Raw genomic sequence first — 15,989 nt, 5'->3', positions numbered from 1 at the left:
GAAGCCTTGTGGGCTCAAGTTGCTGATGGGCTTTCGAAAATGTCCTCGTCCTTGATCTCCAAAGTGAGACGGTGGGTGGCGTGTTTCGTAAGCGCTGTTCGGCTCGACTTGATGGCCATTTTCTTCCCGACTTGGCGGCCCCTTCTGGAGCAGATACAAGGAACTTCACTTTCAGAAGCACACTTTCCATCCGGCACCTGGAGCTGTGGGCGTTCGATAATAAATCGGGACTGGACCGGTAAGTGACTGCCCCGCGGGAGGTTGACTCCGAACCGATTACCTAGTCGATACTTCCGGATCCCGCTGGTCCCTTTCATTAGGCAAATTAACACAGCAGGATCGTCCGCAGGGTTCGATTTCAGTTAAGCGGAATCGAGCGGCAGCCACAATGTAATTGAATAGTTGAGCCCAACACTTCGCAGCTCCCCACGGACACCCAGCTATGGCATTACTAATCTCCGAGTCACGCGCACCGATTAATGGCTGATCTCTGACCGACGAAAAATGTCTCTTTTGGACAAACACCATTTAGCCCGCTAGTTCGGTTGCTCGCATTTATTCACGGTTATTAGCAATTTTTTTCTTACTCCAAACGGAGCCGCACAAATGGACGTGGTGGCCGGCGATGTAACGGTGCTCGCGGCACGAGCGTAAAATTGCAAAAAATACTTCCTTCTCTCTCGTGGTCGCCCCCACGAAGAAGTATGTCAAACGGGGCGACGCGTGCTCCGGTGTCCAGTGGATCAGGCGGTCAAATCCTGCGGACCGGCGCGACAATCGCCGCGGCAATCACGACGACGTGCGGATTACGCCGCCGGACGGCGATTAGCTCGACGGCCTGGTTCCCCGCGGCGGCTGCGACCGGCTGGAATGCCGATGGGAAATTAGTGTGAAAAGTAATCGCATTTCATTTTGTCTAAATGCTGTTGACAAACGCGTGGAACGCACGCCTCGCGGAAAGTGAGGCTTAAAACTGTCGGTGTCGATCGGCCGGTCGACCGGTGAAGGCTAGAGTAAGACACGTCGTACATGATGTAAGGGAAAGGTTGGAACCAGATTCGATAGCGGCTTAAACGGATTAGTCGCCCGTCGTAGTGCTGGCTTGAAGCGACACAAAAAGGTGTAAGCTATTTGTAATACTTCACACCGAAATGCTAAAAATGTGTGAATAAATTTCTTATAACCTATCATACCCGTGACACTGTGGCCAGTTGTGGGCCCACTTCCGTCCGTTATGCAAATAAATCAAACCTACGCCTGTTACCCGATTGCGCGCCCATTGCTTTTCACTTTCCACAATGGCTCACATTGTATCGGAACACGTGCCAGGCGCTGTACAAACAGATCGCTGTTTCAAATGCCCAACCTACGGAGTCCGGCCCGATCCCCAAGCCGACGCATTCGAATCACAGCCTCATTACCACTCGATTTATGAGGTGACGTTTTAATGTACTTTCGCTTGCACTGGCCGTCACAAAACAGCAAACGGCGGGAATTTATAGCCTAGCGCTCATTTGTGGTCCATTCTGTCGGTGTGCGCCGACCGACGCCGTGTTTTGTTGAGCACAGAATCGATCACCTTTGAGCCACAGATTTCTTCCGGTTCCGTTTCGTTCGTCCGCCAATCGGCTTTGTTATCGCTTATGATCTCATTTCCTACGGCAATAAGGACTACGCCAACCACTGTGGTTTAGGATCAAACTCTACCGTTTGATCAGTTGATCGAAAGACTTCAATGCGGTGCAGCGAAAGGAAACCTTTAATCAGGTTCGATTCTTCTTATAAACTAATCTTATATAAGGCTCGAAAAAGGTTTCTAGAAAATTGAAAAGTTCTGCTCTTTCACCCAACTATTTTAAAATAGTTAATTGAGGTCAGAAAAACATACTTCACAGGTAAAACATAATTATTTCGAAATGCCCAATTATATGTGCGCCATCGTTAGCATACCCTAGCAACATAAATAATTGGCCTGCATTAGCCTTAGCGTATTTGTTTTGAACCGATACGAACCTCGTGAGTCCCCCCGAGCTTGGACGATTAGTATCATAAGTTAGTTTTGCAAACGTGGCCAATCTTAGGCCCCATCATCGCCGCCGACGCAATAAGCGCTGGCAACGAACGAAACGCGATTAGCGAATGGAGCGATTTTTAGACGCCGCTGCTAAACCCCGAGTGCCAATTTACAGCCCTCATTCCGGGTTTGCAGCGATACGGGGTACTGGTTCCTATCAAAAGCCAGCAGCAGCAGCCTCCAACGCGAAGGTTAGGAAATGCATGTTTAAGCTAGGCCAAATAAACCTCAAACATTGCGCGACGTTTTTCCTTCTCAAACGAGTCGGCAATCTTTGCCCAATACGCCGCAGCCCGAACGCAAATTAAAATTGCATGTCGACGCAGGCGCAGACCGTGCGAGATGCACCAGGCACGCGAAACCCCGCCGAGCATCTCGCCGGCGCCACACCATGCGGCCTTTCTCAATCGATCCGAAAATCTTACGATCGTGCTGGCGCCTCACTTTTTTCGTGCGTTGTGAAGAAAACGCCAATTGTGCGGCTGCTGCTTGCCGAAATCTGCTCCGCAGACAAACAATATTAGCTGCAAGCAGTTGCGCTTCGCTTCTGGTTTCGGGCCCCTCGAGTGCGTGTACGATAGAAGGTTCACCTTCGCTTGTGGAAATACCCGTCATTAAAGTGAGCGAAGAAAGAAGTGCGTCTGCGAAGCGTTTGCAACCGGCTGACGGCGGCTGGTAGCGACGTTGCATCCGCTGCATCCCCCAACCGAGAGGAACAAACGGGTGAACAAAATAAATAAAATCTTTCAACAGCCTCCGGGGTGTGAGAATCTTTAAACAAAACGGGCACGCAATGCTCCGTTGCAACGTGCTACCCACTCGGAGCTCAAAACCCCGGGCGTAGCCGTTGAATTATGTCGAGGCTCACACTGAACTTCCCGCGCTCGGCCGTTGTAGGACACCATAAGCCCGAGCGTCGAGCGTCGTGCTTTGGGATCTCGGGCACTACCTTGTTAACCTTTTGGGCGATATCGTGCGCTTCATCGCGAGACAGGGAAAAATTACACAGGAACTGAACCGCGATGGCTGCTCCGCGATGGGCGCTCCGCGATCGGTTGCGATCTGCTTCCGCATCGGCGTAACACACTAAACTCTCCCATCATGCTCTGAAAATACCCGGGAACTGTGGCGTGCGCCATCGTTGTGGAAGTTGCAGTTTGAGGTGCAGATGAAACGTTACTTAAAAAAATCCACACTTTCAGGCAGATCAAGGGTTTGGAAAAAATTACCTTTAAAAACCGCCTTCATAGCAGCTTACATCAAGTAAGTTGCATTCATTCTGAACTCGCAATTCTCGCCGTTCGATCGAATTCAATTTCCCAATTAACTTCCGTGTCGCGGAGGTCAGCTGGAATTAATTTCTATTGGTCCTCGCGGCACACCAAACCCGTTACGTAACCCATTATGCATCGGCTTGCCGCCGCGATCGCTTTGCCAGATCGCGATCATCACGACTTTACAATTAATTTCCAATTTCCCAAAATCCCACGTATTCTCTCCGGCGCGCGCTGCCTGCAACATCAAACACGGATCATATCTCCCTTCGATCTCGTCCGTACATGCATAAATACATCTTAAAAACATCGACCAAGGGACACATTCTCGGCCGCCGTGCCGTACTCGAAGCGAAGAAATTCGATCCACATTCGGACCACCGCTTGACCATGCTTCCTTCTTCCATTAGCGTTCCGCAGCCACAAATAGTCCCCAGCGGGCATGCAGCGGCCGCAGCAAGCGTGTATATTGTTGGCGGGCCGATTGACAGGCTTTGGGCCGTCGTAATCGCTGTTCCTTCATCTGGTTCGCCTTCTTGGCGCACAATCGCCAGTTCACGTAATCGAAGTGAGTATCGATCGGTGCTGGAGGCCACAACCACAACAGTGTCGATGCCGAGTTCGCGTGGACCTTCAAGAAGAGAGAACTATTTTAAATGAATCGTAGGACATAAAAGAGAAAACCACTGCCACTTGCCAGCCGAGACGCAGTATGTAGTTCCTATTCTTCTGCTCAGTGACATAGCCTAAGACACAGGGGGAAAAGAATTTCGCTGTATCAGGCCCCTCGGGTGACAATCACAGCCGGCATTGTCAGGAGAGTGTCACTCCCTGTAATGGAACCTCTAGTGCATGGCTAACGAAACCAACTAGGCACTTTCTTGGCAACATTTTAACGGCACTCCGCAGGGACCTCCTGTGCACGCGAGAACCGTAGTTGTGTCCTAGTTGTGACCACCCGGGCCGTGCGTTACATAACACCCAATATGCTCCAACGAAATTACATTAAACACTGGGGCCAACAGCACCCGTACGGAGGCAATCTCCCGAGACCGCTTCGAACGTCATCCTCTCAACTTTGATGGGCTGGCACTTTGAGCTACTTGTCTCGGAGTATCGCAGCACATGCCACGGGACGTAAGTAAACATATCGATTAAGTATTGAACTGCGGTCGACAGCAATTTCCCCGCCTTTCTTTCCCCGTAGGAAGGATCCCGCTGATGGTTCGTCGTCACGGGGAGCTCCGAGAAGTGCGATTTCCATTTCTTCGACCGATCAGCAGCATTTGAAGGGCAGTGCTTGAAATAGGGCCCAACCAACTGGTCACGACCGAGGGGAAAGCTATTTTTATTTAAAAAAAAAGAACCGACGCCGGTTTTGACGGACAGCCCAAAAGACATCCAAACTGAGGTAGCCTTGGTTTGGGCCCTAAACGAACGGGGTGTTTGTTACACGTTTCATAATGCGCCAAAGCGCCGTCGGCGCCGTGTGACGTTTTGTGAGTTAAATAATAAGCTATTAGTAAACCGATTGACTGCTGATTGTTACTTAAGCAATCGGTTGCCCTTCAAATGGAGAGTAATTTTTAAACACATCCATTTGCCACTAAACACATACCTCGTGCATTAATCCGCGGATTGGCCCCCGGTTTTTTGCGCTGATGCTATGCCATTTATCGCTATTCGTTTGTCCTTCAGAGCTTTCTTTACGCAGCGACGAATTCGAGCGACTGACGAAACTGAGCAACAATAAAGTTGCAGCTGTAAATAGCCCGGAGCTAGAAAATTGCGGGCTATAATTTCTAGTATTTGGCCGTTTTCGTTGTCGTCATCTGAGCCCAGCCTAGCTTGGATGCAATTCTTACACGTCAACTCGTGACGTTACGGATTAATGCGCCCAAATTATAGGCCTCATTTTATTTATTTGACGCACTTTAGCCGCCCGGATGACGCATTTTGCAACACGCCTGGTCAACCATATTAATAAGGTGGTGGCTAATTTCATACTTTTAACCCAAATAAAAAAGCTGACCGCATGAAGTTGAACTAGCTCTGCACCCGATCGTAATGTCGACACCTTAAGTACGACACCTACTGTGAGCCTTCAGCAAACACCTGGAGCATACAACAATTGGAGCATACTTTGCGCCGTTCGCCGATTTTAGCATTTACGATTAAAGTTTCAATTGGCATGAGAAACCCCACCCGAAGACAGCAACATAGATCGGCATCAGCTTATGTTCGAAATGTCAATGGAAGAAATTATTGGAAATCTATTACCTCGAACTGACAGTAAGCGGTAGAGCGGTAGAGAGTTCTTTCTTGGAATGCTTGCACAACTCCCACACATAACATCGACCCCGAACTCACTTTATGTCACTTAGTCTTAGTCATCCCCCGCATGCCTCGGAGCAGGACTGCTGGGCTGACCGCAACATAACCGTGCCATGATTAATGATAGATCGAATTAGAGATCCCGACGCCGGGGACGACGCGCTCCGATTATGGCGACGTATGGAAATGGAAACATAAAAGCGAGACCCACCGTTGTGCGGTGACAGACGAATGCACTTGGAGACATTCGTCAACCGTCGACCACCGCTGTCCGATGGCGAACAATGGCGGTGAGCTGCGGTTTGAGCTGCATTGTGTGGCGGGCAACGAAATGCAACATGCACGATCCTGGGCCCCACATACGCCCACCCGGTTTGATGGGCATTGAGCTAATGATGGGCATTTACTTCATTACGTAAGAGCGAGAGTTCCTGGACGCAGCATATCAGAATCAAAACGAATGGAAATCTGATCCACCAATGTAATCTGTTAGCGCATTATATCATTTCGAATTTTCTCCTAAAACTAGAACCATGCCGCTTATTATCGCTGCCCTTTATCTAGCTCGCCGCGACGTCTGACAAATGGATCGATGCCTACATGCGGTAGTCGCCGGAGCTTGCAAACAAGATTAATTTGTAGCCACAAAAGCCAGGAAGGCGGCGAGCTAACAAGGCGTAAGCAAGATGCCTGCCGCTGGTGCTGGTGAAGTGCATTTGCACCTCATTACGCAAATTACGCTCCCGTTTGCTCGGCTTCCATTGCAGGCATTACCAGCGGGAATGCCAGCGCCCAACGGCAGATCGCGTTGCAAGATTACCAGAACGCGCTGCACTGATTGAGCCTTATCTTATCACCTGCCAAAGCGCGCAGCTTCGTGTGCGATAAACTAATGCCCAAGACCATGATACCCTGCGCTAGAAGCTTTACACGCAGCAGCATCAGCATCGGCACCAGCGCGGAATAGTTATGATTAATCTGCGCTTATCATAGCGAACGGATTTATTAGTACGTTACTAATGAAGGTCGCCAGGGTTAGCAACCCCCTGGGAGGCAACCGCAACCAACCTAGAGGTGCCATCGTCCCCGCAAGGCAGCTAGGTCAGTAGGAAAGGCCACCCGAACAGGCGGAAGTATTGCCCGGCGAAAACGACTGTTTTCGAAAGAAACCAAAAGCTCTCGTTTGGTTCGTGGCAACTTCTCGTGAAAGAAAAAATGGAAACCTGGCTGACTTTGCCTAATCGCCTGGCGCCTAATGAATCTCTGGCACTGGCCTTTGGCGACCGTAGTGTAGTGCGCAGCCGATCGGTGATCGATGAGGATTAGCAGAAAATATATCATATATGCAAAAGCCGGACGCCGATCGCTGCCTGCCCAAGTGGAACTTGCTGTTTGTGCCTGGGGGTAGCATATTTTATCACACAACACAAGCTCCCAGAATAGCGACAGAGAACAGAGAGAAGATTGCGAGTGAGAAATATAAAGAAAGAGAGAGACACAACGCTAATAATGAAACGATGTGCAAAATTGTGACAAATGAAGCAGCGCTGTGCAATGGCGGTGACGCGTACGCGATCAATCAGTATTAGGAAGAAGAGAAGCGCCACAGCGCCACAGACCACGGATGAAACATCGAATAAATAAACACATCAAGTGAGGTAATCTTGTTAAAAATAACAGCCATACGCCGTACGATCGACGGGGCCGACGATAGACTTGTCGAAAGAACCTTATGGTACGTGCGTTAGGACTTAACTTAGGACACGCCAGGCCTTCTCGATGAAGTTCCTCTGAGACGCAGCCGACAATTGTGACCATATATGCGTGCTTTGCGTAAAGATGTCCCTGACAGAATGGTGTCCCAAGCCTGCGTTCACTTTCCAAAATTCCACAATTCATTACACAAACGGAGTTCAGTAAGTTCAACGGCAATGTCGAAGAAATTTCTAACGAGCAATGGGGAAACAATATTTTACATATGCAATACCGAATGGCCAACGGTCGCATCACCTTTCACAAGAAGTTCTGCCGCATGCAGCTGCCGCCCCCCCGGCTACCGCGTGGTGGCCAGATGATGTCCTTACGTAACCACAATCATTACCGTATGCGGTGGGCACTTCCAACGACGAACGGCGCTCTCGGCTTTCGCACCTTCGCACACCGTGTCACGATTTCCTCGCGGAAAGATGCTCACGAGGAAGGTTATTGTTGAAATGGAGACGGAAAAAACACCGGCGGCGATGACCGGTGAACAAGAAAGGAAAATGAGTCTTTTATTGAGTCACCGTCATTTGCTGGAATCGTTTGTCCGTACCGAACCGAAGGCCAGCAGTAGCGTGTGAAGAAATTCTGACCAACTGTCGTGAACTAAGTTTGCGAAATGTGGAGCACTTTCGGGTGACTGTCAAACCGGTCTATGAAAAGTAAAACCCAACCCAAAGTGCAGTCAAATCCATCAACGAGCCGCAACAAATTTATGGGGGGCCATAAAAGTGATGGCAACGTGAATCCGCCGGTCAAACTGCACCGGAAACTAATGTATGTAAAACCGTTTAGGCAAACTTCCGGCTACTCCGGTGGTTCGTAAAAATCGATAAAGGTTAAGGACGCTACGGATCCAAACAGTTTAACCGTTTATTGGCAAGGTCCGGCACAGCCCCTGTTTCGCAATCGCGGAGTTGATGCACATCGATCGGGCGGATAGAAGAGTGTCCCATTTCCGCAATCGGCGGGTGAGTCATTTGCTGACAAATCTAAACACTGACAACGACCCTCTAAACCCCGGCTACCATTCCGGGAGCTTTAAGCTCTGTCGAATGACACTATAACATTAGGATAATCTCCCTCTGTTGGAGGCTCGTGGGTCGTAATATCGAAAGAGGAATCGAAAGTCTCTGGCAGGATGGCAGCTGCTGGGCGCTTATCATTATAGCCCCACTACTGAGATTCTGGTGTTGTTACCAACATACCATTAATATAATAACTTGAAGGAGTGTAACCTAAACTCTAGTAAACAATCACCAAACACCGATCTATTGAAAGCCCCGTTTTTTACTACGATTTGTTTCGCCGTGATTCGTGCGTGAAAACTGCGTCTTCTGTACGATCGTGATAATTTATTGTGGATTGCCTATCCCCATGTTCTGCTAGTGTTGCGATCGTTTTCTTTGCCCCGCCATCATCAGCCAGCCAAGCGACTAACTAAAAGAACTAACTAAGTAACTAAACCACTAACGCCGCACACACACCAAATCATCTCGATCAGATTCAAACCCAGATTGAGCCTCGAAGAAAGAGGCGAAAAACGTATCGAAATTTGCTAGCCCGGGACTCTGGTCGTGAAAGATCGCACTACGCACTCGTGGGAGCCGATCGGTACGACCAGAAACGTTTGACCGAGGAGAAAACGGGAAAGAAAGAGAGCGCAGATGGAAAGAATTATGCAAATGAAGCTGATAAACATTTTATTGCTTTCGCATAAGCTTTCGTTTCACTCTCTACTACGGGCCAGGAGTTTCGGGCCAGGCCAGCGGGTTCTTTCGGCAGGGAAAAAAACAACGTCATGACCCCTCAGCAAAGTCCACCCAACAAAACCGAAACAAAAAAAAAGGCACACTAAACATGCCGCCACGCCGAAACGGCCGCTGGAGAGAAGTTAAATATTCAAAAATACTTCCCGCCACACAGCATGACATCATTCCATCAGCGCAGCATCGGGGCGGCAATCGGCTTTGGGAAAAGTATCGGCCAGACTTTATGCGACCGTCGATCGGTCGTCGCGCGGTCGTTGCCGAACGATGGCACTGTAAATGTCGAACATGGTCGAAACGCGAACAACCAGCCAAAAAAAACAGGCGAAACCTTTCGATTTCGTATCGTTAGAGTTGCACATGGAATCGTATAAAATAAAACCTTTTATCCTCTGCCGGAGAAGTTGTCGCCCGGAAAAAGACGCCGTCGCCGCCGAATGTATGGGAACCGGCGATATCGGGAGACATTCTGGCGACTCCCGGCCTATCCGGGAGTCCGGGTTCTGCGCGGTCCTCGTTATCGCTGTCGTCCGTGCGCCCGTCTCTTTCGGCGCAAAATGAGTCATGCTGTGCACTGCGTCGACCACTAAAAGGGCTGTGATTTATTTCACGACCCACAAGCTAACGACACTCGGCGGTCGGACCCATTAAGCCGTGCCAGAACCGCCCCATGTTGCGCTGAAATCGGAATTATTTTTCATGGACTAATCCCTGCGACCGTTCTGTGTCGATTATCGGAAAGTAGCGACATTAATAATTTTGCCAAAACGGAACTCCAAGGGGAGAAGGTCCGAAAATTTACTTTAATGTTTTTTCAATCAAAGTCAGAGGCATCATATTTTTCCGGGGATCAGATGTGTTTCGTTGACTTAGCCGGCAAGAATCCAGATGTAACCGGTACCTACGGACAGCTGATAAAAACCTTCTTTATTTGTCAACCCCAGAGAGAGAGAGAGAAATTTCCGAAAAATAGTAGCGGCCAGAGTGTCCCAGTACGGCGCACCAATTCTCCGAGGGAACCCTGAAGATCTTCGATCTCGGCTAAAAGCCGTCGCCAAGACCAAGACAACCAAGATGAAGCACCGCCCAGGCACCCAGAGCTATGGAGTGATGATTATTTGAATAAATTAGCATACCATTTTTGCCCGCAACTTTTAACGAGATGTTTTGGGGCAAAAACGAGCCAATAATACTAATAATACCGGTAATACTGCTTGGCCGGCCCTGGAGTTTCACTGGAACGGAACGAGAAAGCTATCTAGGATCGTTGTGCGGTGTTGGTGGTGCTGGCTCCTTAATAGTGATTGTGTTGGGGCCGGTTCTCGGCATGTTTCACTTCTTGTTTGGTGTCGATATTTATTCCTCCCGTTGTGGTTCCTAGTTTGGTTCCACGTCATATTTCCGTGCCAGCCGCGAGGGCGACACTGGATCTTCGGTGTTTTTTCCTCTCTGAAGCGACTGCTGCTGAGGAAAGTGCTAGACCTCTCAAAATTGTTGTTATTTGAAGATAAATTAAAGGAAGAAACGGAGATGAGGTGCAGGACGAAACGCTGATGGTAAACCGCACTTCGCATGCAGAGTTCCAAGTCAAGTGGTTCAAATAAATTGCTTTACCGGTATTGTCAGCATAATGTGTGAAACAATATTTATTGCCCGAACCGCGACGGGGAGCCCCCGGAGACGGCCTCTGACCAGGGATCGATTCCATGTCGTGTTTTCGTGAGTTAAAGTCCGCCAACATGAACCCTCACGATCACCACCCCGAAAGGGGGACCTATTTCTCGGTGACACTCGGCGTGCAGGATTGTGGCCCCAGCATCTCGAATAGGTACAACAAGTAAAATTTGATTCCAAATGCTCTTAAACGGGGGACCCCGTTTCTGTGCACACAAAAGGGGACAAGACTTTATGGCGGCGACCGTTTCGCTCACCCTTTCGCCACTGCTGGCGCGTCCAGAGTAACAATAACATTCACCGGCCGCCCAAAACTAGAGCAACTTGGCACGAAAAGTGCAACCCGTGAGAGTGCACTCGTTTCTGTTGGGGCGCGGTGCATTGCGGTGCACCGCATGTGACCAGCGACCGGCGAGCTGAATACGTAACAGCAACACGCTGCAATGGACACCAGAGCTCCGTGTCAGCCACAACCGAAACACAACCCGAACCACAGACGAAAAATGGAAAAAATTCAAAACTCAATACCAGAGTCCCAGGGGAATTCCTTGAATCGGACAAATCCTGCAGGACGATAGCGCCATTGCATGTTACCTGTTGCGCGTGAGGGCGAGCCGTGACATAAGAACGGTCCAACCAGGCACTGCTCCCTTTTATATGATTTTTCATTCCCAGCCCGCGCCCTTAACATGAATCACTTTCGTGGTGCGATTGTATTATGCTTTCACTACCTTAACCTTGCGCTCGTTTTATTTTTGTGATGCAATTTGTGTTACATAAAACGGCGCATTTTAACTGCTGCAATGCCAACAATTTCAATGTTGCGGAATACAACACCGTTAAACCCACAGTCAGACACAGAACAAAATACATCGTTCCGATCGATCTGCTAATTACATGCGCGGTCCACCAAATTGATACGTCAACCGTCAGAGTCTGATCCGCGGCTCATCCGCGACTCGTATCTTCGCCCCACACACATCGGGAAAGAGATTAAGGTTGGCCCGCCCGGAATGGCGGACAAATTAGCAAAACCTCCGGAGTCCAGCAACGATGTTAATGGGAACAGCAAAGAGACACCAACGGCCCGGCCCACCAACGATGCTGCCTTCGGTTTTATGTGCAAAGTTTGCCAACCTCAATGAATGAAATGACCCCCGAGGGGAGCGGATCGATGGACACCACCCCAAAACGAGATCCGTCCAGATCGATGACCCCCTACCGTGGGCACTCCACTTCAACAGCCTATGCAGGACCTCCCAACGGGGTGAACGAGAGCCATTTTTCGCCACACCGGATCCCGCTGGGCCAGGTGTTGATCTTGTTTGATTAATTAATTGGCTCGCAAAAGAATTTTATTATCCGCAAGGTTTGGCCTCACTCACCCAGCCCACTCCCGCACCGTAAAGTTGGAGATCCCGCAGCGAAAGAATTCGACGGCGGTCGACAAAACAACAGCCAAACTGGAACCCCACCCCGCGTTTTGCTCCGAAATCTCGTATTCTATCGAACCTCGGACTAGAACCACTGCCCAGAACTTTACTCGTCCGGTGCCCATTCATGGCGCTGCGGTACGCGAGCCTCCTCGAGCCAATCGATCATCCGGTAAAGGGCGGCATCGGAAGTGCTGACGGCGGCCGGGATCAGGTTGACGTACGCGGCGAACTGAGCGTCCGCCCGGACCAATCCCTCTAGGCAGCGGACCGCTATCATTTTATCGGGCTTCTGAAAGTGCTGGTAGATGTTGCCGGCTTGGCGTAACTTGGCCATTAACCGTTCGGCGGACTGCGGTTCGCAACTCGACCCGCCTTCCTCCAGCTCAATGGTGGCCGCGACGTGCAGATACGATGCTCGGCAGAGCGATAGCTCATCCCGGCTGGTCATTCGATCCACGAGCTGAAACATCGCCTTACACTTTGTCCCTTCCCGGAGACTGGGAGAGACAGTGACGTGAACCAAGGTTCTGATGTAAAACCTCCAGGAGCTTGGTACTTACCGGTGATAGGTGGACGCCTGAGCGATACGCGCCTTACACAGCAGATCCGGTCTGGAACCGTCGAGTTCGGCCTGTCGGGCAGCGTTTTTGTACAGTGTCAACGCCTCCGGGTAGTGGCCCTCGGTGGACAGGAAGTGTCCGTAGTCGATGTACGACTCCGACATGATCGTCGCCTTCTGAGCTACAGAGCGCAAAGCATAAGAAACTGTGAATCCTCGGTGAGAAAATGATCCGACTGGAGTCTTACTCTTCAGAGCTGCCTGGTGGGCATCTCGAATGTACTGTCCACGCATCCACATCGGTGACTCCTTGCAGTCTTCTGCCGCGTTATGATTAACGCGAAACAGCAGACAGTTGATGGCAACGTCCAGACTTTCGCCACTCTCGTCCAGCGAGACCCCAACCGGATACCCCTCGAAGATGGCCTTTGAAACAGCCGCATCTGCCAGCTGGAGTTGCTTCATAGCCTCAATTTCTTTCCTCTGTACCATCAAAAACCTGCCATAGTAGTAACGCACCATGGCTTCCGTTCTCAGGCGGCACGCTGCCGGCCTGCAGTCAGAGTTTCGTTCGAGTGTTATCAAAAAGAACTGATGCGCCATCCAATGTTTCTCCGGGTCCGACGCAAATTTCCGGGCTACGGCCAGTAACTCCAACACTTCCTGTTCGTACTGCTCCCGTTCCCTTCGTCGTTCGATGCTCGCCAGTGCGGTCCGGAAGTAGTCTAGGAGCTTGCTGGAGTAGCACAGCCTGCGACACTCGACCGACAGGTCCGATGTTGGCCATACGTGCTGGTCCTCGTACTTGATCAGGCTTAGCACCAAGAATGCTGCGTTTGTGTTTCCTTCTTCATACAGCTCACTGGCGATGGCTTCGTAGTAGGGGATGCGCGCCCGCCGAACATCGTTGGCCGAAAGGACGGACACTTTCTTCCGCAGGCGTACCCTGATCTGGGCCAGCTGTTTCGAGAACGGCGTTGTAAGTCCGGGACGCACCAAACTGGTGGACGACATTACGCGATGAACTGATTGACTGAACACTGATAGTACAATGTCTACTACGATCGATACGCGGGAATTGTCTGCACTCTCTTCATCGACCTGGTGTACTAGGATCACTTCTGGATTGAATAGCTACAGCGCCCTCTACGCTCTATCGGGCTTTTTTGGTTGCATAATGCGTCGTTACCTTGACCATTCACCGATCTAAAGCAAATAATGCTTAAGTAATGCAAATGGCACTCGGCTGAAGAAGCACCCCATTGGAGCGCCGTCACCCCCATATAAGGAGTCATTTCAATACACGGAGCTCCCTGTTCCCTGGAGGTGGGAGACCAATTTCACCTTCACACGTGACACCGAAACCATCCGATGGCCGGGGGCAGCAAATTCTCAAAACTAAGGCTCTGACCACGGTCAAGGATACCGGGGTGCCCCCGGGCCGGAACTCGTGACGTGTGGCGCTGCAAACAACAAAAACCCACAACCTTCTCCACGTGACAGGCGAATCGAATCGAAATCAACGCCACCGTCAAACGGACCTGCCGCAAGCGCAGCTGGCCAAACAGCTCCAGCAGGTGTCCTATTAACACTCGACGACGCTAGGCAAACGTTTCCATCCCGTCCGCCGTTATTAGCTACGCCTCTCGGTGGCTGCCGGGCCAGCCTCACACAGCTAATCGTTTCCGCCAAGGCCGGGAACTCCAAAATAGCAAACTCCGGACAAAAGTGGACACTTGTAGCGAGGCACGGCGCATGTGTATATGTGTATTTGACCCACAACTCACGCTCTTCACCCACCCGGCATCAGCTCCACAGTTTTGAAGTTCAAGTTTAAAGGTCCCCTCGGTGTCTCCGCTGCTCTCTGACTCGGCGCCACATGAATGGCGTAGTTCCGATCTCCACCACCCAGCCAGCGAGCCACCGAAGTGTGCCTTGCCCCACAAAACCTTGCCCAGTGTCAGCGGCACGCAACACCTCAAGGACTCGAAGGATCTCTCGGGCCCGGCCCCGGCGATCATTAATCAATACTTTTGGCCCTTCCCCATCAGCGTGCCGAGGACGTCGTGAGGTAGTCGAATCCAATTACTGCCGTGACATAATATGTTTTCAATTTAGAACAAATTAACAAACTCCGGTGTTTGTCTGTGGGGCACGATTCCGATGGTCGAACAACGATCGGGACGGCCTTCGCACACGCAACCCACATCCGCCCGCCACCCACAAGGTGAGGATTCGTTTCCTCCTTCGGCGAGCCATGGTCAGCCACACACAGAAGGAAACGTGTGCTGCGTGTGCAGAGGGACCTCTCCGGAACACTGCCTGGATCTGGGGAGTCGCACATAATTGCTCGCGTGAAATCACCGAATGGAGGCCCTGCCCGCCCGTCGTGGAGGTAGTTGGATGCAGAGTACCCTTTTACAGTCAACTAGGCCACCGTGTCTGGGGACTCGGGCTCGCCTGGGCCATGTTTACCGCCCCGGCGACTCGATCTGATACGGCGCTCGGTGTGTGGCAAATTGTGCATGTCTTTAATTGATTGATTATGGGCAGTGGGACCTTCGACGATGCTAGATTGCTGGGCCGTTATGGGATGGAATCAGATTCGCGCGATTCGCCCCTTTTGAACGAGACAAATGGCGAGACTAAGTGGTCGCCGAATTCTATTAAATATTCTATTAGCGACCAGCGCGAACCGATTGCTACACCGTGTCGAAGTTGTACGGTTCCATCGAAAATGGACTTTTTTTGCATAGCTGGGGGTTTTGCCAAAATCTTCCACCTGCCTTCACGTGCAATCTCGTTAAGGAGTTAGGTGGCGATTGGACAGGGTTCTGCCAAGAACAGGAAGTAACCCGCAAGTGCATCGACGCAGCGACCGGCTGATTTGTGATTTATGGCACGGATCGAGCGTGATCTCGACGGTAAGGCGGATCTTCATCATCCGGCGTGCTGCAATCAGCTCATCTCTCACTCATCGCTGACGCTGGCGACGCTGACGCTCAGCGCAACATACTAATTGATTGAAATCGATAATGAATATAATGATTTATGCGCCTGAAATGGCAACCGGCGAGCAGCGCAAAAGGCGGAAGAGCCATTTGCAAT

General features: G+C 50.7%; 1 protein-coding gene across 1 annotated transcript; it reads right to left on the bottom strand.

Annotated features, from left to right (window-relative positions):
* Positions 1-12,425: 12,425 nt before the first annotated feature.
* LOC131215032 (uncharacterized) lies at positions 12,426-13,895 on the bottom strand. The gene is made up of 3 exons (XM_058209408.1): positions 13,130-13,895; positions 12,883-13,063; positions 12,426-12,819 (listed from the first exon to the last, which is right to left on the bottom strand). The coding sequence occupies exons 1-3, from the start codon at positions 13,893-13,895 to the stop codon at positions 12,426-12,428; spliced, it is 1,341 nt and encodes a 446-aa protein (XP_058065391.1).
* Between the last annotated feature and the right edge of the window lie 2,094 nt (positions 13,896-15,989).

The sequence above is a fragment of the Anopheles bellator genome, chromosome 1 (assembly GCF_943735745.2).
Source record: "Anopheles bellator chromosome 1, idAnoBellAS_SP24_06.2, whole genome shotgun sequence".
NCBI classification, from domain to species: domain Eukaryota; kingdom Metazoa; phylum Arthropoda; class Insecta; order Diptera; family Culicidae; genus Anopheles; species Anopheles bellator.
The sequence above is the reverse complement of the archived record's forward strand: the minus strand, read 5'-3'. Positions and strand labels throughout refer to the sequence as shown.

Excerpts from the sequence above, each read along its gene's own strand:
- LOC131215032 (XM_058209408.1), bottom strand. The coding sequence starts at position 13,895 with ATGTCGTCCACCAGTTTGGTGCGTCCCGGACTTACAACGCCGTTCTCG. Across the intron at positions 13,064-13,129 it reads CCACCAGGCAGCTCTGAAGA|CTCAGAAGGCGACGATCATG; the intron begins GTAAGACTCCAG and ends TGCGCTCTGTAG. Across the intron at positions 12,820-12,882 it reads CAGGCGTCCACCTATCACCG|TCTCCGGGAAGGGACAAAGT; the intron begins GTAAGTACCAAG and ends TGTCTCTCCCAG.